This window comes from Anolis sagrei, chromosome 4 (assembly GCF_037176765.1).
Source record: "Anolis sagrei isolate rAnoSag1 chromosome 4, rAnoSag1.mat, whole genome shotgun sequence".
NCBI lineage: Eukaryota > Metazoa > Chordata > Lepidosauria > Squamata > Dactyloidae > Anolis > Anolis sagrei.
Genome location: NC_090024.1, coordinates 227449996 through 227475343, shown reverse-complemented (window position 1 = coordinate 227475343; position 25348 = coordinate 227449996). Strand labels below are relative to the sequence as shown.

The following is a 25348-nucleotide window of genomic DNA, read 5'->3' as shown; positions in this document are numbered from 1 at the left end:
ATAATCTGACTGGGAAAAGAGCCTGGGAATAGAAGTCTGCAGGAATAGAGAAGGAATAGAGAAGTGTATGGGACAAAGAGACCAGCAGGACTGAATTTCACACACAGACTTAAAATAACCAGCTAGCTCTCTTTTCTAATGGTCTTATTGGAAGAGATTGTCCAGCAGAATAGCATTGAGGAAACAGCTGACAGGGACTAACTCACGGGATTCATATTGCAGGCGTCTACTCTTAAGTAGTAGATCTAGTTCTCTTTTATGCTAGTGGCAACCATGGGATCTAAGCCACATACACAATATGAATTGTAGTCAAGTGTTTTATCCATTTGGCTGGCGGATTGCTTTCCAAATGCAAACTTGGAGTCTAGGTGCAAGTTAAACATGTATCATGTTCCCGTGCACCTCTTTTTTCCCCCTAGCAAAATGGCAACCAGTAGGAAAAGTCTATCAAAATTGAGACTCTGGGTAGCAGAGAAGTTGGTTGTTCTGGTAGCTCTTATTTGGAACAGAGTGGAAACTGATAGCAGCTCCAAGGGATCTTTGGATGGACTACAGTGAGCAAAAGGTCATCCATTGCTAGTAGCATAATGTGTTTACCAAAATGGTATTGGGTTTCTGTTTTGGTAGTTAGGTTTTGGCAAGTACAGTGTTCCCTCACTTACCATGGGTGTTACGTTCCAGGACCACCCGCGATAAGTGAAAATTCGCGAAGTAGGATATTCAAGTAGGGGTGCCGGGAATTTCTGTTTAAAGACTTCCAAAAGGCAAAATTGAGAGTTTTCTTCACATATTAAACTTAGGAATAGCAGCTGAGTGTAGGAAGGGGGCACATTGCAAATCAACATTCTGATAACCGCAAAACAGCGAGTCCTCGGTAAGCGAACCGCTAAGTAACGAGGGAACACTGTAAACTGTAATTGTTATATGGTGAATGGGTGGTCTAGTGTAATGGAATTGTGTGGTGTGCCCTCATCATTTCTGATTTAAGGCAGCCTTAAGGGAAACTTATCATACCGGCTGAGTGTGTACGACTCACCTAACATCACCCAGTGGGTTTTCAGGGCTGAGCATGGATTCAAACTCGGGTCTCTCAAACCATTACAGCGTACCGGCTCTCAAATAGGCAAGGACTTATGGTGATCCCATGAATGAGAGCCAGAAATAAATCTCCTGAGTGTTGGAGGAATGAGCTAATTCCTCTTTCCCATGGTTTCTATCCTCATACTTCTCTCTCCCCAACCCACATTTGTTGCTGCTATTTAAAAGGTGAGGAAATAGACATGCAAGACAAAACTACCCATTCAGACGAATGTGTAGCTTGAGCCATACTTGCTCATTCCTGGCTCTGATTAAATCTTGGCTCTGTTCCTTCCCAACAACATTCCTGAGTCTGGCGCATACAGCCCATAAGGGAAAAGGCCTATTTCTTCTTAATGCCTGAAGCACAGGTGAGCATCTGTGTGTTTTGCAGCATTAATCTCTTGGCCCCCAGACAAGAAAGAGAGATATGCAAGGATGGCATCTGTGCAGTCTGCTTGGAGAATACATCCTCCCTGGGCTGAAATCGCCAGGGAATAAGAGTCTCTATCAAATGGCTGTGTTGTGTCTCTGGGATCAAATTCTTTCCTTCCAAAAACCACACCACAGTCCAAGCAACGTGTGAGGAACTGTATCCTGCTCCCACAATGCCCTCCGCCCCTGATTCTCCTGAGCTCATCTGAAGTTTAACTATAGCCTGTTGCTGCTTGTTCTTGTTTGCTTGGTGGCTTGGGGTTGCATTTCTTCCTCTTCCACCCCCACCACACTTTTTTTCGCAATACACTTTTGTGCCAGCCCAAGCCATTCAAGCTGCCACTGCCAGCTGGCTGAACTGAGCACTGAATTAAATTACGTCTGGAAGTCTGGTATGTGGATGCAACTGGGAATGGTTTGGAATCAGCATAGGTTAAGAAAAGCCCATGCTTTTTCAACAGAAAGGGCAAGACATTTGTTGTTGTTGTTGTTGTGTTGTTTGTATCCACTGCCTGTTGTTAGTGGACTGGATCACTGTGAGTGAGAAGTGTGTAGATCTGGAAGAATGTCTTGTAATGGGGAAGCCATGGAATCAAGGTACACGTTTTTGAAAGTTTCTGACTAGCAAATGCTTTCTGAAAATGTATTTTGAAAATCAGGGGAGACGGCTGACTTCACAAAATTCCTAGTTTTTGCCTGTTTGAAGCATACCTGCTTTCTTGTTGTTGTTGTTGTTGTTGCGCTTGTTATTTTAGACTATTTTATTCTGATGTGATCTTGCAGTAAAGGATTGACAAGAAAAGATTAAAGGCGGACATTCCTTTTAGCATTGACTTCCACAGGAAGACCTAGCTATGCCTGGAGAATTGTTCTGTCTAGACATCTAGTGCAATTCCATGGTCAATGTCCAGTAGAACTTCCAGTGGAAGTTGACCATAGAATCATGTTGGGGTCCTCGAGTGAATACTTCTCTAGGTCCACCTATACAATTTTGTGGTATTCAAAACTCTTCACATATAATTGAAAGCAAGTGCAACAAGTTCATGTAATATGCATGCTTTCTTGAGACATGGAGAGTAGTATTAATGATTGGCAGTAGACGTAACCTCTTTCTGACCTGTCTTAATTTGTCTCTTATTTTTGCCAGAAGACAGGGACATATGTTTGTGGGTGAAATCTAGAGAGCAGAGTTACTCTTTCTCTTGTTAATTCTTGTTTTAACTTCGTCATGAGACATCATCAGTCTTCACATCCTTTCCAAACAGAGCTGTCTAGTGGAGCAAATTATTTACAAAGCCTTGCCTCTTCATGTTGTCCAGATAACACATTTTCCTTTGCGGAAATGGATTACATCTTGGCTTTTATGAAGCTGTACTTGTCCAGTTTGGCCCTGGGTCATTGATTAGAACTGCTGCCATACATTTTGCATCACATTCTCTGCAGAACCTATGAAGCTTACCAGAAATGTACTGAATTCCATAAAAGCCTTTGTGCACCTTATTCTTCCTGGTAATGCAGCTCTGATATATTTCGCATTACTCTCTGCAAGAGTTTTTGTTGGTGGGAGGAAGTTTAACTGTTTTGCTCATCTCCTGATTTGGAAGCTGAATGGGGTGTTGACACTCTATGCTCTTTTTTAATTGTGACATATTTAATTTAGCTGCTTGACAAATTAGTTTGAGTTGAAAAATGACTGATCCTGAACCAGACTGGCTCATTTTCCTTGAAGCTGGATTATCACTTGAGTGACACAGTTTACAGCTATAACTGAACTATACAATTACAATAATCCTACTTTAACCATCATGGCTCTGTCCTGTGAAGTTTTGAGATGTGTGTTTTGGCAGGTACTTCAAATTCTCTGAACTATAGTTGAAGGGAGTAGACTAGATCTCTCTAGCACAGAATTATAAGTGCTTCGCCAAGTGGGAAATCCTAGGATTCTAACGCTGTAGTGCATATACCCTCATACTTTCATTTGTTTCATGCCTTCTCATGCCAGTGCCTCTCTAAATGTGTGCTCTTCTCTTCTCTTTTTAGCGGAGTTGGAGTTCGTACAGATAATCATAATTGTGGTGGTCATGATGGTCATGGTGGTTGTTATCACGTGTCTGCTGAATCACTACAAACTCTCTGCACGGTCCTTCATCAATCGGCACAGCCAAGGGCGGAGGAGAGAGGAAAACCTATCATCAGTAAGTAATCTGAGCCACCCAAGATCTGTCATATTCTTGGATCACAATTATTGTTATGTGTGCATTCTTTAGCAACAAGGATGGAAGGGATTTGTGGCAGCCTAGAAAAGAGAAAGAGCAGCAGGTCTGACTGTCCATCCAGCATGTAATTAAGGCTATATAATTAAGGCTATATAACCAAAATAACATGTTCTGGCTTGCCCCCCTCCCCAAGATCTGTTCAGCTCCCAATCAGGATGTTAGGATAATGATATTTTGACTCTCCTGTGACTTCTGACAGGGATCTTGCTTCTGTCCTTTGCCACTGCAGTCATTGGTTGAGAAGGGAGAATTGATTGTTTAGTTTTACTAAACATAGACAGGTTACGCACCTCTAACTCTGGGTTACTGCAATTCTTAATGCAGGTTGAGTTTTCCTTATGTAAAATGCTTGTTTTGGATTTCAGGGGAGGTCTTTGGTTTTGAAATACTTATATTTGCCCCTACATCCAAAATGAGATATTGTTGAAATTCATATACACATTAGACCCATAGCCTAAAGATAATTTTATACACAATGTTGTTAATAATTTTGTTCATAGAAAAAAGTAGGTTTTCATTGAACCATCAGAAAACAAAGGTGTTTCTATATTAGCTGTGCATGTGAAATTTTTGGATTTTGGAATGCCAGATAAGGGATGCTGAATCTGTATCAATATTTATTTCTATCTTCTGTTAACAGTTATTTTAAAAAGATAGTTGTAGACATTAACTAGTATAAATAGCACCTAATTATAAGCTGTTATATTGTCAGTTGAACACCTCAGATGCAGGAGTACTGGTGGCAGAATGGGTTAAACCCTTGTGTCGGCAGTACTGGAGGCTGACAGGCCAGAGATTCGAATCCAAGGAGAGCAGGGATGAGCTACCTCTGGCAGCTCCAGCTCCCCATGCGGGAACATGAGAGAAGCTTCCCACAAGGATGTTACAACATCAGAACATCTGGGCGTCCCCTGGGCAACGTCCTTGCATTCAACCAATTCCAGAAGTGACTTGCAGTCAAGTCACTCCTGACATGAAAAAAAGAAAAACACCTCAGAACTTTTCCAAAGAGAGTTAAGGGCCTAAATCTGTGTCAGTACGTCAATCAAAAGAAATAAAGATAGGTTGGCTCTACATTGCAGTTATGGTAGATTGACACCACTTTAAGTGTCCTGGCTCTAGTCCAGTCGTTCTCAACCTGCGGGTTCCCAGATGTTTTGGCCTTCAGGTCCCAGAAATCCTAACAGCTGGTAAACTGGCTGGGATTTCTGGGAATTGTAGGCCAAAACACCTGGGGACCCACAGGTTGAGAACCACTGCTCTAGTCAATGGAATCCCGGGCTTTGTAGTTTGGTGAGGTATTTGGGATTCTCTCTTGATGGTACTTTACACTGCTGTGGTACAGTATTTGAACTTTCTAGTGTACACCAGACAGAGAAAAAGTGGGATCTAAATAAATATAATAACAACAAGAACAACAACAACCAATCCCATTATTCTGCCTGATGGCAATTCCAGTGGAATCAAATTACTATAATTGTGCAATGTGGTTACATTCATCAACTTAGTAGAAAAGATAGTTCTGCTGTGCTGTCAAAAATAACATGTTTTCCTTGGGTGATTCTATGATTTGAAGGACAAATGTTCTTCTGTGGAATTTTTTTAATTCTAAAGAGTTATTAGTGCTAAAGTGCCATTACACTGATTTTGTCTATAGCTCTATAGTACATCTAAAGAATTAAAAAGGAAAGCAGAACACATGTGTACTTTTTCCCCATGTGTTTCAGCATTGAAAAGAAACCTACTTGAGGCAGGGAATAAAATTTTGAAAATGATCCCAGGAATTGCTAAAAAAAAAAAACTCTAGGAAAACAAAAACATTATCAGTATTGGCATTATGGTCCCCATATTTTTTGGGGGGGCGGGGGGGGGGGAGTGGGAGATAAATAAAAGAAAATATAATGTTTCCAGTCTTACACACAACCCTTTTACCATACGTCTGAGAAATACCAAATGTTTGATGTTAAGAAATGGCTCTTCAAGAAGGAAACACTTGAGCATTTTACCTTAGGGGATTCCTGTGTAGCTCAGTGGTAAGGAGGTCAACAGCTGATAACTTGCGACCTGAATTACCCGAGTCTCTGTCAGACAGGCTTTTGAATCCCCTGGCAGCAAAAATGCAATCAGCTTTCAGGCAGACATGCCCTACAGCAGTGTTCTGCATGTTCTAGGTTCTTTTCCCATACATTGACCTAAAAATTATACATAGGATGGCTTTAAGGACCATGACTTGGAATCTCTCAAGTTGTTCCACTTTCTTTAAAAAGGTGCCTGTTAGGATTATGGCTCCAGAATCCCCCAGCTAATTATGGTCATAGTGGCCGGAGGATTCTGAAAGCTGCAGTCCAAAAAAGTAACTTCTTCTAGCCTTGAGCAATTACTGGTCGGAAAAGATAAATCCCTTCTTCATCAGTCAAAGATTTAGCTATGTATGAGACCGGATCACATATTCAGCTGGGTAATACCTTTCTTTCCAGATACAGATTTTTTTTAATTTGTCAGATGCATCTTGAAAGTAATATCCCTGCATTAATTGCTGTTACATAAGGTCTTTGTGTCGTAGCCCAGACTAGCTTGACTCTACCTAATAGAACTGGAAATGAACAACTGAAATGATCAAGGGGCTGGAACAATTCCATTATGAGCTTAAGGCTTGGGATTGAAAATACTAGAACCAGATTGGAAATGATAACAACTTTGTTTCCCCAGCACCAAAGGCACTGACCTAAAATTATACATAGGATGGCTACAGCACAATTGTAACTGTAATTTTAGATGTCCAAGTCTCTTGGATGTTTCATATTGGTAGGATCCCATAAGTCAGAGTCCCTTTGATAGCAAATTACTAATTAGAAAAGTATATCATCACCAAATGGAGGAGTAGGAATATCCTATGGTTCAAATGCTGGCTAACGCTATATCTTGCATTCCTAATTCATGTTGTAAGTATCAAGGTAATGATAAGATGGACCAGAAGGGACAGGCAGCTGCTAACAAAGGAGAGGCAAATGCATTCTTGAATTTATTCCTGCTCCCAACATTGCAACTGCAAATTGAATGGGAGCTCCCCTGGCATTGGACCTTCCTTTTCCATTGCTTGGCACCACAGAACTTCCATTCAGCTTAGAGCAAATGCAAAATAAGAGACAGTAAAATGAGGAGTGTCTCCTACCTCTGTGAAAACCATCTATGGGAAAGGTGTGGGTTTTGTTTCACAGGGCTGCTTTTGGTTTCTCAAAAGGATTGGGGGGGGGGGGGGGAAGCAGCACAAACAATAACTCTACCTACCTTGGAGCTGATGTATCAAGTCACCAAATGCCACTCTCCTAGCATTTGGTATAGCTGTAACAAACTTTTTTTCTTTTCTGTATGGACCATGATAGGTGGAAAGAAACTGCAGAATGTTATGTTCTGCCAAAGTTAAGTCATACATATATTAAAAGTGGCTGCTCTAGGTCTGGTATAACATGTATGGAAACATAAACCAGTTCAATGTGTTGTCGAAGGCTTTCATGGCTGGAATCACTAGGTTGCTGTGAGTTTTTCAGTCTGTATGGTCATGTTCCAGAAGCATTCTCTCCTGATGTTTTGCCCACATCAATGACAGGCATCTTCACAGGTTGTGAAGTCTGGCAATTCAAGACCTCACAACCTCAGAGGATGCCTGCCATAGATATGGGTGAAATGTCAGGAGAGAATACGTCTGGGACATAGCCATACAGCCTGGAAAATTCACAGCAACCCATAAACTAGATCTATAGTTTTGTGTTTTAAGATGTATTTTAGTTCTTTTGTAAATCATGTGTCCAGAGGAGGATGACTAAAATGATCAAGGGTCTGGAGGACAAGCCCTATGAGGAGCGGCTTAGACAGCTGGGCATGTTTTGCCTTCAGAAGAGAAAGCTGAGAGGAGACATAATGGCCATGTATGTGAGGGGAAGTCATAGGAAGGAGGGAGCAAGCTTTTTTTCTGCTGCCCTCAAGACTAGGACACAGAACAATGGTTTCAAACTACAGGAAAGTAGATTCCACCTGGACTTTAGGAAGCACTTCCTGACTGTGAGAGCAGTTCAGCAGTGGAACTCTCTGCCCCAGAGTGCAGTGGAGGCTCCTTCTTTGGAGGCCTTTAAACAGAGGCTGGGTGGCCATCTGTCAGGGGTGCTTTGAATGTGATTTTCCTGCTTCTTGGCAAGGAGTTGGACTGGATTGCCCACAAAGTCTCTTCCAACTCTATGATTCTATGATTCATCCAGAATATTTTTTTTGTATAGAACGTTGACCTAATTAGCGTGGTGATATTAGTGTGGTCATAACAACGATTCATTATTACATTTTTAAAAGAAAATTAACTGAGACAAACCTAACATGACAGAAAAGTAAGCAGTTAGATAGGAGATCCTTAAAAATAGCTCTGGCATTTCAGTTTTCTGCCTCCATTTTAAATTTCTGATTATGACTTTATTTAATAGATCATCTGAATTTTTGTTTAACAAATGAGAAACGGATGGATATTTAACCTTTTGCTTCAGCTGGGACAAAGTGTAACAGCAGAAGTTTAGTCTGGTGTTATTCACTGATAGTGAATACAAGTTTATTGTTTACAGACTCTAAGACCCTTCAAAGTGCAAGGAAAAATAGATGGTTTAAAACTCCACAGAGTTTCCAACAACGTGACAACCACCAGCTGCCTCCATCCATTTCTTTCCTTACACTAGAGTATACAGCCTGACATCAGCCCAAAGAATTGGAGCAGCAGATGGGATAACGCAATGGCATTGCCCACTGCTAAATTAAATATAAACCAGTGAGCATAAGGCAGTGATATACTCACCACTTCATAAATCTGCCCAATGGGATGGTGAAAAATAAACATTTGTATGGCTCACCGTGATTCCCGCCTCTGCCCTGTGTTTTAAACTGTTATCAGTCAAGCGTCCAAGGCAGCCAAGTGGAATTCCTATTGCAGCAAGGGTCTCTGATGTTTACCCTCAAGTACGTGTGCCTGAAATTTCCACTGATGTATCTCTGCCAATGAATCCTTGGTGGAGAAAGCAATGCTTCCTTATCTTATGGGAATGTCGCAGTTATTCCTGATACGATACATATCAACTGTTTGAACATCTCAGAAGCATTCTGTATGCAAAGTGTGGCTATGTGGCACTCTCCTTGCCAAAGGGGTAAATTTGTGACTTTATTTTCAATAGGTAAATCTCATTGCAAGATCCATAAAAGTTTCTGTAACTTGCCCATTTCCTTGAATTAAACTAAACTACTTAAACTAAATTCAAGGGTCTGGAGAACAAGCCCTATGAGGAGTGGCTTAAAGAGCTGGGCATGTTTAGCCTGAAGAAGAGAAGACTGAGAGGAGACATGATAGCCATGTATAAATACATGAGAGGAAGTCATAGGGAGGAGGGAGCAAGCTTGTTTTCTGCCAACCTGGAGACTGATCTGTCGGGGGTGCTTTGAATGCGATTTTCCTGCTTCTTGGTAGGGGGTTTGACTGGATGGCCAATGAGGTCTCTTCCAACTCTATGATTCTTGGATTCTAATGGGGCAGAGAACAGTGGGATTACACTTTCAATGAGCATTAAGTCATATTTCCATTTTCTGTCTACTTTCTGGTGGTTCTTTTTTTGTTGTAGTAGTTTTTGAGCATTTTAATAATGTATAAGCAGAAATTAAGACAAAGGCACCAAATCAGGGACTACCTTTATAGCTGCAAGCACTAGGTTTCTGAAAGATGAGTCTTGTATTAGTTATTTACTTTATTTTATTTATTTAGGGTATTACTACCCCGCCTTTCTCCGCAACGCGGACCCAAGGCACCTTACAGCATACCAGCATATAAAATCCATCAAACAGAAATACATAAACAGGTAAATCATAACAAAACATCAATCAATAAATTCCATAGTAAAGGTAAATGTTTTCCCCTTTATATTAAGTCTAGTTGTATCCAATTCTGAGGGGTGGTACACATCTCCATTTCTAAGCCGAAGAGCCAGCAATGTCCGTAGATGTCTCCAAGGTCATGTGGCCGGCATGACTGCATTGAGTGCGGTTCCTTTCCCACTGAAGCGGTACCTATAGATCCACTCACATTTGCAAGTTTTTTAACTGCTAGGTTGGCAGAGGCTGGGGCTAACAGCGGGAGCTCACCCTGCTCCCTCGATTTGAACCACCGACCTTTCAGTCAACAAGTTCAGCAGCTCAGCAGTTTAACCCACTGCCCTAACGGGCTTTTTTGAAAATCCATAAAGTAAGACAAAAGCAGTAGTCTCCTCCCCATGTATGCCCCCATATACCAACATTTAAATTCCCAGTATCATCCCATACTTCAATTAAAAGTCTTATTAAATAGAGAGGCCCAACCCCTTCCTAAAGCTGAGAAGGGATGGAGCAGCTCTTCATTCTTCATGGAGGGAGTTCCAGAGTTCTGGAGCAGCACCTGAGAAGGAGCCTTCTCTCGTTAAGCATAATTACATACTGGTGGGGGCTCGCATGACAATTCATGTTTCCTCACTAGATCTAAGTTTGTGCATTTGGTTGTATTGGGGGACATGGTGATCCAAGTAGTTACATTGCTCAAGTATTGCAACATAATTAATATGCCATATGAAACCAACATTGGCAGTCTATTGTCTTTCACTCCAGAGTAGGCCCTTATCTTATGCATACCATTTTAAATACAATATTTGCTGTAAAACAGAAAAAAAAATATTAAAGCATCTCAGCATCTTATTTCCATATCCATGGCTTTTGTCCCTCTTTTGGTAGCAGGACAGCCTTGAGATTTGTTTACAGGTTCAGGTTTTCGAAAAACAGCACAACAACGCAATATCATAGAATGAATTTATTAAATAGTTGGTGTCACATGCAAAGCAGCTAGTTGTATTGTACACTCTGCCAGGACTCTAAGCTATGCATTAACTCCAGCAATATACAGTGGGGGAAAGTATTTAAATTTTTAAATCCACAGTAGTGTACTACATATGAAAAGTACCTTGGGTTTGTAGTTGATTGTCAGTTGACCATGAACCAGAAGTGTGATGCTGTAGCAAAGGAAGCAAATGTGATTTTTGCATGAGAAGCATCGTTTCTAATGGCAGGGAAGCAGTGGTCCCACTAAATTCTGCTCAGATCAAACCTCATATGATCAATTATGGGAATGTAATTTTAAGAAAGATTTTAAGAAACAAGTTGGAATGAGTTCAGAGAAGGACAAGGAGGAGAGGTATGGAGGCAACATAGAATCATAGAATGATTGCCCTCTTTAAATATCTCAAGGGCTGCTACAAAATGAGGAGGGGTCAAGTTTGTTCTTTGGGGCAATTAGTGGTAAGAGTTAAGTCTAATGGTTTTAAGTTCTGGAAGGTTTGGATTGAACATTAGAAGCAACGTCTTGACTATGATGGAACTAATTGCCTTGAGGAATCGTGGAGTCTCCTTCTCTGGATACTTCAGAAAGAGGCTGAACCAGTTGGCAATGCTCTAGCTCAGTGTTTCTCAACCTGGGGTTGGGATCCCTGGAGGGGTCACCAAAGACCATCTGAAAACACAATATTTTCTATTGGTCATGGGGTTTCTGTGTGGGAAGTTTGACCCAATTCTGTCATTGGTGGGGTTCAGAATGCTCTTCAATTGTAGGTGAACTATAAATCCCAGTAACTACAATTCACAAGTGTCAATGTTTATCTTCCCCAAACTCCACCAGTGTCCACATTTGGGCATATTCGGTATCTGTGCCAAGTTTGGTCCAGATCCATCCTTGTTTGAGTCCCCAGTGCTCTCTGGATGGAGGTGAACCACAACTCCCAAACCATTCCAGAATTTTCTGTTGGTCATGGGAGTTCTGTGTGCCAAGACTGGTTCAATTCAATTGTTGGTGGAGTTCAAAAGGCTTTTTGATTGTAGGTGAACTATAAATCCCAGCAACTACAACTCCCAAATGACAAAATGAATCCCCCCCCCCCAAACCCACCAGTATTCAAACTTGGATGTATTGAGTATTTGTGCCAAATTTGGTCCAGTAAATGAAAATGCATCAGATTACAATTCATATCAGTAGCAAAATGACAGTTATGAAGTAGCAATGAAAATGACTTTATGATTGGGGGTCACCACAACATGAGGAACTCTACTAAGGGGTTGAGAACCACTGCTCTAGCTCAATGGCTGCCAATCTTTGGCTGTCCAGGTGTTTTGGACTTCATCTCCCACAATTCCTAACAGTTGGTAAACTGCCAGGGATCTCTGGGAGTTGGATTCCACACCAACTGGAGGACCAAAGCTGAAGATCCTATATTGAGTAAAGGGTTGGACTTGATGGCTTGAAAGGACCTCTTCAAGCTCTATGATTCTGTTATCTACATAGCCTACATTTAGAGATTTCCTTTTGTAGCATTTGCATTTTTCCATCACAACTTCATTCTACCCAATTTCCACATCAGTTCATATTTTTAAGTACCCGAGATATTTGTATACGTTTCCTTTAAATGTGTACATTTTTGTGAGAAATAATCGCTGTTACATGCCTTTTGTATGTTGTCTCCCTTCATATAAGCACTTTTGTATCTATTTTCCTTGAAGGAACACAGTCATGGGTATTTTTTGTGATTGGAGAACCGTCCTAAAACTGTGTCAAAACCAAAGGATAATTCCATGCCAATTTGTGTGGAAGTCTGAAAATATGAATGAGATCAATTCTCATTGAAATGCAAAGCACACAAATTTCTCTGAAATCCTTACCTACCTTACAGTGTTCTCATTAGGACTGAATGTGCTAACTCCGCTACCCCATCTTCGTTGGAGAATAAGATACAAGTCTATTTATGTGTTAAATTATTTATATCCCACCTTATAGCAAAGATGGGTCATGGAAAACAGAACTGTTTTTAAAGAATGTAGGTAATATGAAATATAGATCCAGTAACCTATTTTAAGAGTGATAAGACGTGTTTCTGATTTCTAAACTGTACAATTTGAAATGCCGTGCTTTGGATCAAAGGACTCAAAGGCAAAACAGATTGGTGAAGCCCCTATATGAAGATGAATGAAGCCCAGCAATTACCCTATCGACCCATGTGTGTATCTAGAAATTTTAGTAAAAAAAAAAAAAAATCAACCCCAAAAACCTGGGTTGATTTATTCACAGGTCAATTTGAGTACTCTACCTTAATGCTTATCAAAAAAAAAGGAACCATCTCCTTTGATTAGTAGAGTGGCAAAAGGCAAGATCTTAGTCCATCCCGGAAGAATCCAAAAGAAGCACCAAACCCCTCTGCCCTCGTCGTCACAGTGCCATTTCTGGCCTTTTTGAATGTCTGGGCATGGAAATGCATCGGCGGTCCAGAAAGCTGGCCATAGAATCATAGAGTTGGAAGAGACGCCGTGGGCCATCCAGTCCAACCTCCTGCCAAGAAGCAGGACAATCGCGTTCAAAGCACGCCCAACAGATGGCCATCCAGCCTCTGTGTAAAAGCCTCCATAGAAGGAGCCTCAACCACACTTTGGGGTAGAGAGATCCACTGCTGAACAGCTCTTACAGTCAAGAAGTTCTTCTTCATGTTCAGGTGGAATCTCCTTTCCTGTAGTTTAAAGCCATTATTCCACGTCCTAGTCTCCAGGACAGCAGAAACAAGCTTGCTCCCTCCTCTCTATGATTTCCCCTCACATATTTATACATGGCTATCACGTCTCCTCCCAGTCCTCTCTTCTGCAGGCTAAACATGCTCTTTAAGCTGCTCTTCATAGGGCTTGTTCTCCAGACCCTTGATCATTTTAGTCACCCTCCTCTGGACACATTCCAGCTTTTCAATATCTCTCTTCAAGAGGTGCCAACGATGCTTTCCCCTCTCTGCAGAAAAAAACATAAATTTATTGATAAGTCATAACAAAATCCATAACTTTAGCTCCAAAATCTGCCCTTGACTTATATATGAGGTCAACATATACATGGTTATATAAAGGTAATGCAGGATATTTCCCCATTGCTGCACTATATACTACTTTCTGAGTTCAACACACCTTGCAATGTATTTGCTATCCCATGAGCTTGTCTAGCAACCTCCTTAGGTTTAGGCTGTAGAAGTGAGATTTTTACAAGGCTAGATTTCTTAGAATATACTGTCCTTAAGTACTTAAAAGATGCAGATGTTGTTATTCTATAGTTCCTTCCATAGTCAAAGACTTAAGCCAACCTTTCTATCTCTTTACACACCTGGCTGCTGCATTAGAGGAAGGGCTTGTGTGGGAAGATAGCCATATCTGATCTGGAAATAGTTGCGTGGAACTGCCTCATCCACTTTACAAAGCTATTGCAAGGGTTACTGAGGATCATTCATGAGAAACCTCTGCAATCTTTCAGAACAGTGTATATATGAATAGTATACTGCTTTGAGTCCCCTTCAGGGTGAGAAAAGTGGTATACAAATACTGTAAATAAAGAAATTGTGTCCAGCCAGCTTTCTTTCAGGCTGCAGTGAAGAACGTATGGCTACTAGAATGCACCCTCCTCTAACTCCTTCATAGCACTTGGCAATATTCAGACCTTGCCCCCCCTTCTCCTAAACACTCTTAATTACTAATATTAAGTTCTGGGACCCTTTCACACTATTATATTTGTATGTTTCCACTTGCTATGGTTCCGTCCTGTGGAATCCTGGAGTTTGCACCTTATCTGACGGTCTTTTGAAATCTCATCCAGAGAGCTTTGGTGCCTCACGAAATTATAAATCCAATGTTCTGTACAATGCAGCCATAGCAATTTCAGATAGAATCATAGCACTATCATTATATTATGTTAAAGGGTCCACAAGTTATTTCAAAATAGCAGAGACAAGGGAGACAAAATAGATGTCCACAAAGCACTTGAATCCTAGTCTTAGAAATTTTGAGAGACCAAGAAATGGCCTTAGTCAGAAATGTGTGTTTCTTGTGTGCCTTCAAGTTGTTTCCTGCTGAGTGTCTGAATTCATTGCTAATCTTGCATTGGTCAGAAATTTATAGCCTTGAGACAAAATATTAACCTGTTGTCCTTATACCTTTCCATGTGTGGAAAATGTGTGGAAAATACCTTATATTGGTCTATTTACCATATATCCGTCCATTTAGCTCAGTGCTATCTGTGTAGCATTATGGAGGCTCTGGTGTCTTTTCTAGTTTTGAACTTGGGATATTTTGCATGCAAAAGTATGTGCTTCACCCCTCACCTACAGTCCTTGCCTAATATTGGGAAGATAGCCATATCTGATCTGGAAATAGTTGTTTGGAACTGCCTCATCCACTTTACAAAGCTATTGCAAGGGTTACTGAGAATCATTCATGAGAAACCTTTGCAATCTTTCAGAACAGTGTATATATGAATAGAAATCATTAATGAGTTTAAGGTGGAAGGAGGCATCATTCAACTGGGATTCTCAAACGTTTTCCTGTTCTTTCCAATTTTTAGGAAGGAAGCTTGTGGCCTTCGGAAAGCACAGTGTCAGGAAATGGCGTAACGGAGGTAAGGATCGGAGTCAAAACATAGCTTGAAGCAATTTTTGTGTTGGCTGGCGCTTGAAACCCAAGGATCATGTTTTTCTTCTCTCTTGTCTCCAGCAGCAAGTCTACACCCCGAGGCCTACAGACAGACTAGCGGTTCCATCCTTCTTGCAAAGGGACCGTTTTAACAGATTCCAGCCGACGTATCCTTACCTGCAGCATGAAATCGACCTGCCGCCCACCATCTCTCTGTCGGACGGAGAGGAGCCTCCTCCGTACCAGGGGCCCTGCACGCTGCAGCTCCGGGATCCCGAGCAGCAAATGGAACTCAACCGGGAGTCGGTCCGAGCGCCTCCCAACAGAACCATCTTCGACAGTGACCTGATAGATAATTCAGTGTACGGGGGACCCTGTCCTCCGAGCAGCAACTCGGGCATCAGCGCAACCTGCTATGGGAGCAATGGCAGGATGGAAGGACCGCCTCCCACGTACAGCGAGGTCATAGGCCACTTTCCTGGGTCCGCTTTTTATCAGCACCAGCAGAACAACAGCGGGATGCCCTCGATACTCGAAGGGGGCAGGCTTCACCCTTCGTCACAAATCAATAGCCTTGAGAGCACAACGGCATGGAACAAAGATAAAGAGAAACAAAAAGGGCACCCCTTTTGAAAGAAAAAGAAACCATTTGGGGGGACAAGAACACTCTGCACTTCTTGTTATTGGGATCGGAGGTTTGGTTGGGTGGGTGGGAAAGGTATGGAGAAATAGGGGGGAAGCCGTGTGCGGAACAAAACACCCTTCTCCACCTCTGTGTAGTATAAATATTTACATGTTACGTTTGGTCTGAATGCACAAGCCAACAAAGCTTGCAAAAACGGTTTGTTGAGCTCGGTCTAGAAGGTTTTGGTTTGTTTTTTTTTGTTTTGTTTTCTAAAGAAATCTACAGCAGTCCTTTTATTTTCTCCCCTCACCTTTAGTTTTGTTTCAAATTGAGCTGCGTGTGTGAATGTGACACCTTTTTTTTTGTTTATTTCACTTAACTTTAAAGACAAAAATATTTGCACAAAAATGTTTGTTTAAAGATCTGCAATATATATATAAATATATATTAAAAAAAGAAAAGAAACTGTATGTGTGTTGGGGAAGCAGGAGTATTTTTATAATAGAAGAGGCCTATTGAGGGGGGGAAACGTTTTTGTTGTGTTTTTCTGAACTAGAATAAAAACATGGCAATTTTTGAGAGCCAGCTCAAAAAAGCATGTGTTATGTTGTAAAAAGAAGAAGAAGAAGAAGAAGAGGGGGAAACAAAAAAACAAACAAAAGCAGGGGTTAGAGTTATTTATATAAATGTTGAAAATTTTGCACTATTTTTTAATATAAATGTGTTAGTGCTTGTGTTGGTCGGAAACCTCTTTCATGTCTACCACAAAACTGTTAAGAAAAATATGGTGAAGACTAAAATGTTATACGGGAGGGAAATACCCATAAGACAGAGAACACAGATCGGGAATGAACATCATGTAAGGACGGCATCTTGTGCAATTTTTTTAACTCTCCAAATTCATATGCTCATGTCTCCAACCTGAATGGATTCTATCGCACCTGACTGCAGGTATTGTCGGATACCTGAAAATGAAATCTATGTTCCAATGCATCACTTGCGAAGGCAATGCATGTGTTTGTTAATTTTCTCTTTCCTTGTTTTTTTTTTAAACAAATGTGTTGTTTTGGGCCCCTATTTCTTTGTGTATGGAAGGAGGGAGCGCATTTTGAAAAGCAAGCAAAGAGGCTATTTATATTCACTCCTCTCAATTGACATGGTGCCTGTAAATTTTATTTTATGTCACTCTTAGGTATCTGTTCCTCAGGGTTGCAATGCATCCATTGTTTTACATTCCCTGTAAAAACAAGATTTACTGTTTTTCCTTTTTGTGATTTAAAAGTTCTGAGTCTGTATTTGTGTTATGATTATTGGAGGTGGGACAGAAAAAATAAATAATAGGATTCCAAAACCACTCTGCAAATGGGCCCTCCTAGCCAGAGCTTGAAAATAACAGATTCCAAATTACAACCGTATATGTGGCATGTTACTTTGGGAAAACCTGAAGGCATAACTGTGTTCCTTTTAAAAAAAGAAAAGAAAGCATATTAACAAGTAGTAATGATATGACTCTACCTGCCCACATGAGACAGGGCTAAAATGCTTTGGGAATATGGAGGGGACTCTTCACCCACCCCCAAAATCAGATGAATTTCTTACTTTATTATTTTTTTAAGAAACTTAACAGAAAAGGGAACAGATAATTAATTTATCAAACTTTAATGCCAATGAGCCACTTTGGGGACTTTGTAACAAGTTGTGTAATAAATGAAGTTTCTTTTCAAGCTCTGTTTCTAGCAAATGCTCAAAAATGGGAGCGAGTGGGAGCTTCTGTTGGATCCAACCTCTGTCTGCTCTGAAACCCTTGGAGCACATAGAGGTGACATGTTCTTTTGTGACAGCTCTGGAGAGCCAACCTCCTTAACAGGCAGTTAGAACAGCCCTTTCTATTGCTATTGTCTCACTAATTTCAGGAGGACCATAAAAGCATAAGCAGTCATTAAATTGCCTTCTTTTTAATGACTGGGTGATGGCTTCTAATTGTCGTCTTCTCCTCTTTTTTTTAATATCAAGCTAATTTGCCTGTCTACAATTAAGGTAATAAAAGCGGGGGAAGCGTCAAGAACCCATAAACCTGCCTTATAGATGACTTTTTAAATAATACCCTGGAAACCTGGTTTGGGGCACCTCATGTTTTCCACAAGGTTTTAAATAAGCTGCATAAATGAAGGTTGCCCAGATGGTGAAGGGCAAAGTCTCTGTGCCACTAATACTTAATGTAGAAAAGGGGGAGAGGAATGGCAGGTGCAGAATGCGTGCTGCTCTGAAACACCTTCTATTTACATACCAATTAATGAGATGGGAGTTTTGTTCTCCTTTGTATTGGATATTCGGCCCAGACAGAACTCCCTCCAGGCCAGAGTGAAGCCTGCCAACCATATATTGCATACAACCAAGTATCCAAATGGCACCCTCCCTCTTATATTTTTGCAGTTCCAGGCAGACAGCAAAAAAAGGGGGCAGCAACCTTATCCATAGGGCAATAATTTCTGAACATAGATCTTTAGATACAGAACTAATGGGAAGCCTTACTTCTCTATGGGTTGCTTGCACTCACCCATGTTAGGCTACAATTTGCAGAAGCTCTAGCCCAGTGGTTCTCAACCTGGGGTCCCCAGACATTTTTGGCCAACAACTCCCAGAAATCCCAGCTAGTTTACCAGCTGTTAGGATTTCTGGGAGTTGTAGGCCAAAAACATCTGGGGACCCCAGGTTGAGAACCACTGCCTAGCCATTGGCTATGTTGGATGGGGATGATGGAAGTCATTATCCACCAACTTTGAGAACAATTGACCTAAGGTGGGGCTGCATTCAGTGAGATGGTCCAGAGGTTGTGCAGGCTTATGAAATAGAAAAGGCAAGCATCCTTAGTCCTATCAAATCCATATTGGTGGTCTTGGGATTCAGTCCCACTCTTGTGCTTTTCCTCAACACTGAAAGAAACAGAAGTGCTCAATAAGCAGTCCTAACAGATTACCTTCTTTTCTTGACTGCCTCTTGTTGTTAACTGTATTTTATTTCTTCTAGCTGAAGAGTTTGGGCACACATCAACTCCAATGGTGTAGTAAAAGCTAAGGAACTTTAGAAACAGTCCCTTTCCATGTTCTGCAAGTTTGTTTTCCCTTGCAGTTCTTTCTGGTGCAGCAAGGTTTTGGCACCCGGCCCTCCTTCAAACACATCAGCCCATGTTCCCCTTCCCGTCCCTCCCCCTTGTTTCATCGAGCATTATGTCTTACAATGCTATTGTTTACATTGTTTTTATTGATATTGTATAAAAGATCTGATCATTTGCTTTAACCCTCATGGTGCATTTGTATGTGACTGAGTGCAAGTGAGTGAGAGGCATAAAATATGAAGAACAGGAAGAAGGACATGTAACACACACACAATATACAAGGAAATGAGACCCCTCTTCTGTCTTGTGTTATAGATATTAATCTATAGCTAGAAAGGCTGCCAGCTGTCCAGAAATGAACCTGTCTGTCCTATTCTTCTGCCTTGAATAGTGGCATCCTGGGCAGACATTGGCAAACGAGACTTTTGAACAGTATGGCAACATCAATGCGATTCCATATTCATCTACATCCATGGTTCTCACCCTGTGGATCCCCAGGTGTTTTGGCCTACAACTCCCAGAAGTCCCAGCCAGTTTACTAGCTGTTAGGATTTCTGGGAATTGAAGGCCAAAACATCTGGGGACTGACAAGTTGAGAACCACTGGTCTACATGGATCGTGAAGGATAAATCCGTGAGTGGCTACTGGGCAACTGGGAGGGAAACAGCAGAGGGAACCTTGTTGGCCCTCTTTCCTGAAAGTATCAGATTGGCCACTGTGGGTCACTGAATGTTTGCCCTGAGATCTACAGACCACTCCATTATGGTGTTATGTTTTAAACTGGTGAGAAAGGAACAGCTGCAACAAGCAGTTGAAACGTTGGCAACCTTTATGTCGACAGAGTTCCATCTTCTGGGAAATACAAGGGCACTCCATTGAAGGAAGCAATGGGATTGCAGAGGGAACAGTACTGAGTGACCTTTACTTTTAAGCAAGGGAGTATAATATTCTGCCAGATGCTAACTAGTAAGATAACATAAATGAAAGATATGAAGACAATACCTCTTGTTTTTATGCGACTTTCCTATTACTTGAAGAGGAGTGGGAAGAGAACAACATTGGAATGAAAGAGGATGGTGATAACAGCAAAGAGATCAATTTGAAGTTTTTGCCATTTTTAAATCAAACGTTTGCCTCTTCTTTTTTGCCTAGTAATCGGTTCTTGAACCTTTTCTTTCACAGCATTGCAGCCTTGCCTCCTTCCTTACAACACCTACATACACAGATTTTTTAAAAGAACTCAAAAGCTTCCTAGCTTCCTGCAAAAATTACAAAGTCAGTGAATTTCTAGAAGCATTTTTAAAAAGTATCTTTCCTTTATGTGACATGTCTATTTAGTGCCTTATTTTACAAAAACACAGAAAGCCTCCCTTTAATAGAAAATAGCAAAAGGAGAGGGGAATCCAATCATTTCTAGTGAAAACTTCCAGGGTGTGGTCACTTTTGCTTTTAGATCCCTGGGTTGCAATTTTCTCTCGTTAATTTATGTGGGGGAATTTTTTTGGGGGGGGTGGGGTACCTTTTCTTTAAATTGTACCTTTGAGCCCCACTATAACCAGTTTGATGTGCCTAGCTGTGTAAGGTGCTCCTTCGCTGTCTTGCCATCTGTTTTCTTGGGACTGTTTGCAAGGGAACTTGAATACATTTTGTGCACATATCCTACTCCATAGGGTAGTCCATTGTGGTGGATTTTGTAATCAAGGATACCAACCAAAAGACAAACTGAAAATATATCTACTGCCCTCTTGAGCCAAAATGAGTAAACAGTAATGTTTTGTGTTTTTGTTGTTTGTTCTTGCTGTCCTTGCTATAATTATTATTCTTTTATTTGTTCCGTGATTTTACTAGTGTGTTTGCTACACACCTGTATACATGTCCTTCTGTTGGTTTGGGGTGGAGTATGAGCATCACATATCTAAAAGCTCTGCCATCATTGCAGAATTGTCAGCATGGCTGGAGGTTGTTTTAAGAAATCACACTGGAGTGCCTTGTACAAAATGGGCAAATCTCCCAGGATTCCCATGGGGCCACCAGCAGAAGCAGTAGGGATTGGTGGTGTTGGGACCTTCAGGGAGCCCTCGCCGACCTCTCTGGGCTTCATAGGGCTGCTGTTCCTTCTCACTTGTTAGGGCCCATCTGCCCTCTCCAATCAAACAAACCATGACAAGAGTGATGACATGAAGAAGCCCTCGACTTGCCTTCATGCTTTCCTTCTGGGTGATGGGATAGATTGGGTCCAGAGCACAACTGCATTGGGCACCTGGGACAATTGTGGAGAACAGGACTCATAGAGAGCATCTTGTCCAAAGGACTTCCCAAAATCTGGAGCAGGTTGCTAACTTGGTATTTACTAGAAGACTTGACATGCAGCAGTGAAGGCAAGACAAGGTCTTTCTTGGCAGTAAAACAATGGCTGAGGCTTCAGCCATTCTATTTCTCCACGTTGGGTTCTGTTAACTGGACAAGATCAAAGTCAGTAAAGACATTTTTCACTAAATCACCAAGATAAGATTTTTGAAGTCTTAACTGATGTTGGAGAGCAATTTATTTTTCTGAACTGTTGATTGCCCTCCCAACACTCATTCACGCACGTGTGTATCTCCCTGAACAATCCTTGCCTATACTTTCAATAGGTTAAACCCTACAAATTTTGAGGATTAGGTAATCAGTTCCAGTGTTAGTTTAAGCAAATACCACTTTGACTATACTAAATGCCACATGATTGAAATATGATTTTTTTGTGTGTGGAAAAAATTGATTTCTCCCTCAAAAAGGTTTAATGCCAGCAGACAGAGGAGACATGTTACTTCATTTGCTCTGTTATTTTAATTAGGAAACAGACATTTTTGTCCCAAAGCAGTAGCCAAAAATGAAAGCATTACTTTTTGGACAACAAATCCATATCTCCAACCGTCTCAGTTTGACATGAACCATCTCGATTAATCTGCTTTCCCACTTTATCTTCTTTTCAAATGTCCCAATTTTTCCCATCTCCTACTTTACCTACTTTGTCTTCAACTTTCTTCAGCTGGTGCAAACTGATGTCAAAAGAACTTGGCATTCAACTCAGCAGGGAGAAGAGGAAGTGGAGGAATCTTACCCTTCCCAGTAGGCTCAGGCAAAAGCAAACAAAAGTCCTCTCCTAACTTGTGTGTTATTCCTTGTGAAGAACCATCTTGACCATGTTCTGATATTGCTTGGCCACCTGTGTCCTAGTTTTGAACTGTGAAGTGTTGATGGGTATGCAACCCAAATTCTTTCCAGCCAGGCTGGGGCCACTTTTGGAGTTGAAGGCAAAAAGCTAAATCTCTTTCCCACACCCCAGCTCTAGGCCGTGGCTGTAAAATGTATCCAAAGCACCACCACCACTATTCAGATGCATTCCTGACTCTAGCTGTCATCTTGGATTTCAGCTTGCCACTATTTAATCACCTAGAGCTCCTGCACAGGAGACTAAAAATATTGCAGGCAAAACTTTTCCCATTACAGATCCTCTGTGCCAGAAAAAGCAGTATGTGTTGGCTTTTTCCTATCAGGTCCAGGAGTTCTGCCAAAGGAAAAAAGAAGAGTGGCAACCTTAATTGAATTGTGCCGAGAGAATTTCAAACTGACTAGGAGCGATCAAGGACTCATGTTAATCTTAGGTTTTCTCACATTGCTTCTTTTTTTTACACTTGTGTATTTATATGAAGAAATTCCCCTATAACTATTAGAAATATTTTTGAAGTAAGATCAGCAACACATGTAAACTGGCATCTTGACCTTTAAATCAGTCCAGTTCTTACCTAGCCTTTTAAGATAATCTGGAAGTACCTGTTGCCAGGTTGTACAAATTCCAGAAACTAGGAGCATCTTTTAGCACCAACTGTCACATGAAGACGTGCATAATGGATAGATCCGTGGCACTAAGAGTACTGGGAAATGACTTGGCCACAGTCAGGATGTTGTTGATAAAGGTAGATCTTCGTTGATGTGCTGCTTGTGACTCAAGAGAAAAACTAAAATCGAAGAAGCAGCAAGGCTCCTCTGCCATTTTGTCAAAGATTTTACAAGTCAGGTTAGCCTCAAAACCAATGAGGCAATATGTTTGGGACTGTATCTTCAAGCAGAGCAGAAACCAATCTTAAAATCAATTCCATTAAAAACGTGATGCACTGAGATATGAATTTGGAAATCATAATGGCAGGCCTTAGTTGGTTCTTCCTTTATCAATTTCAAACATTGTAAGCATTAAGCTTAAAAATCTGATCCATTATTGGTTTTAAGAATAAGGATATGACTGTCAGCCAAAAGTGGGGAGGATAAAAAATCAATATACTTCTTGAGAATATCTTTTTAATACATCTAAATCTCTTTAAAATTGCACTAAATGCTCTATTTAATGGAAAGGAAAAATTTCCACCATTTCCCCCCTTTAAGAGTTGAATTTTTAAAAAGCCAGATGTGTAGCATAAACATACTAACCAAGAACAGAATGAATTCATTTTCTCCTGTATGATCTGTGTGGCATTCAGATTTATATAAAAATATATATTTTCCCCCATGTACTACAACTAAACTTAAGGGGTTGGATGGGAAAAAAACATACAATTTTCCATAAACTGCGCTTTCCATTTTTTTGCTGTAATATAGAAGCTCATGAAGGACTACATTTAAAGTCCTAATTTGCCTGCCTTATAGTCACATTTCATTGTATTTTAATATTTTCTTCAATTTCCAGTTGCATTGCTTTTGGCTTTGGAGTTTGTTATAGGCAGTCCTGTAATCCTGATTTTTTTTTGTTCAAATAAAAAATTACGTAAACAATAGACAGCACATGCAATGCAGTAATTATATTTTGCTGTTTTAGTATGAATATGTACTCTGATGCCAATTTCCACAATTCTGTTGTAAAACGCTTCTTGTGTAACAGTAACCAATAGTGGCAAAGATATGTCATTCTATTCTTAAAAAGCTGCAATACTTAAAACAATAAATTTTACAATACTTTGGATTGCCTGCCTTCATCTTTTTAGTTTGTTTCACCCAAACGTATCATGTTTTGGAAATGTGACCTCCATGTTTAAGAGAGGCAACAGAAAGCTGTCAGATACATAGATATTTAAATCTATCATGGTGGGTTAAAATCGACATTTTATGGGGGCTGTGTGATTTCTGGAAATCTGTTGCTGATCTGTTGCACATGGCAGGGTTTTGTGTGCGCACATGTGCAAAAAAGTATTTAGATTATAAGAAAAGCATTTCTGATTTGCTTACTGCACTAATATTATATGTCATGTTATCCTGCCTTTTGGAGAAGAGAAACTTTAGTCAAAAATTCTTAACTTGTGTCAATCAGTGAACTGTGCCAAATTGATAGATGGTAAAACACAGACTGCCAGAATTGGGACTCGTTTCCCTTTTTCCTTTCCAAAGTTGTAGTCAAACTGCAGCAGTGACATTAAAATCAGATAACCGAGGGCCCCTTCAGTGTCTTTTTCGAGGTCTTAACACAAAATGACTGAGATCTTACATAGTTATAGATACATTGTGCTACACACTGTTGTGTTGCATAAACCATTGAAGAATGTGCAGCCCAACACACATTTCACTTCTTATATGCAACACATGACTGTGCACAATGGCACCACTTGTGCAGTTACACTTCTGCAACCTGTAACTGAATACAGACTTTGTAGATCAGACAAAAGAGAGCCAGCATGGTGAACGTTGGAATAAGACTCTGAAAAGTAAAGTGATTCTCCATTTGGCTACAAAAAGCCATTGAACACACCTTGGCCCCAGATACCCTCAAAAGAGGTTCACCTTAGGTTCACTATAAGTCAGAAATGACTTGACAACAACATTTTTTTTCATGTGAGGAACGATTTGAGAAACTGCAAGGTGTTTCTGGTGTGAGAGAATTGGCCATTTGCAAGGACTTTGTCCAGAGGACAACAACAAATATACCAATAGGGTTCTGTTGATATGCTTTTCAGCTCAAGTACATATTGCCCAGTGTTTGGTAGCTACGGATCAGTAAACATGTTCCTGCCCCTTTCAATGGGCAGTATTGGAAAGTCTTAAGTTTCCAGAGAATACGGGGAATTTAGGTTTACAAAGTGGTCATTTTTCATCATACAAATGCACCCACACAAAGAATACTGACTTAACTAATACATATGTAGACTTTTTTATCTTTTAAGTGCCAGTGTGGAAGTTATGACTGGTGCAGAAATGGAAATGCAATATATCTTATAGTGAGGACTGTTGACAAGGTAACTTATCTGCTGTCTGGGTACTAATTTTTGATTTGCCCTT

General features: G+C 40.6%; 1 protein-coding gene across 2 annotated transcripts in view; it reads left to right on the top strand.

The window, feature by feature from the left end:
* The window catches only part of PMEPA1 (prostate transmembrane protein, androgen induced 1), a 108189-nt gene extending 84148 nt beyond the window's left edge, over nucleotides 1-24041 (top strand). Inside the window, exons 2-4 of one of the 2 annotated variants that reach the window (XM_060772051.2) lie at nucleotides 3553-3707; nucleotides 15241-15294; nucleotides 15393-24041. In XM_060772051.2, coding sequence (XP_060628034.1) covers nucleotides 3553-3707; nucleotides 15241-15294; nucleotides 15393-15941 — 758 coding nt within the window. In that variant the 3' untranslated portion in view covers nucleotides 15942-24041. Of the gene's footprint in view, nucleotides 1-3552; nucleotides 3708-15240; nucleotides 15295-15389 lie in introns of both variants that reach the window. The other variant, XM_060772050.2, reaches the window with a different exon arrangement.
* The last annotated feature ends 1307 nt before the right edge of the window (nucleotides 24042-25348 follow it).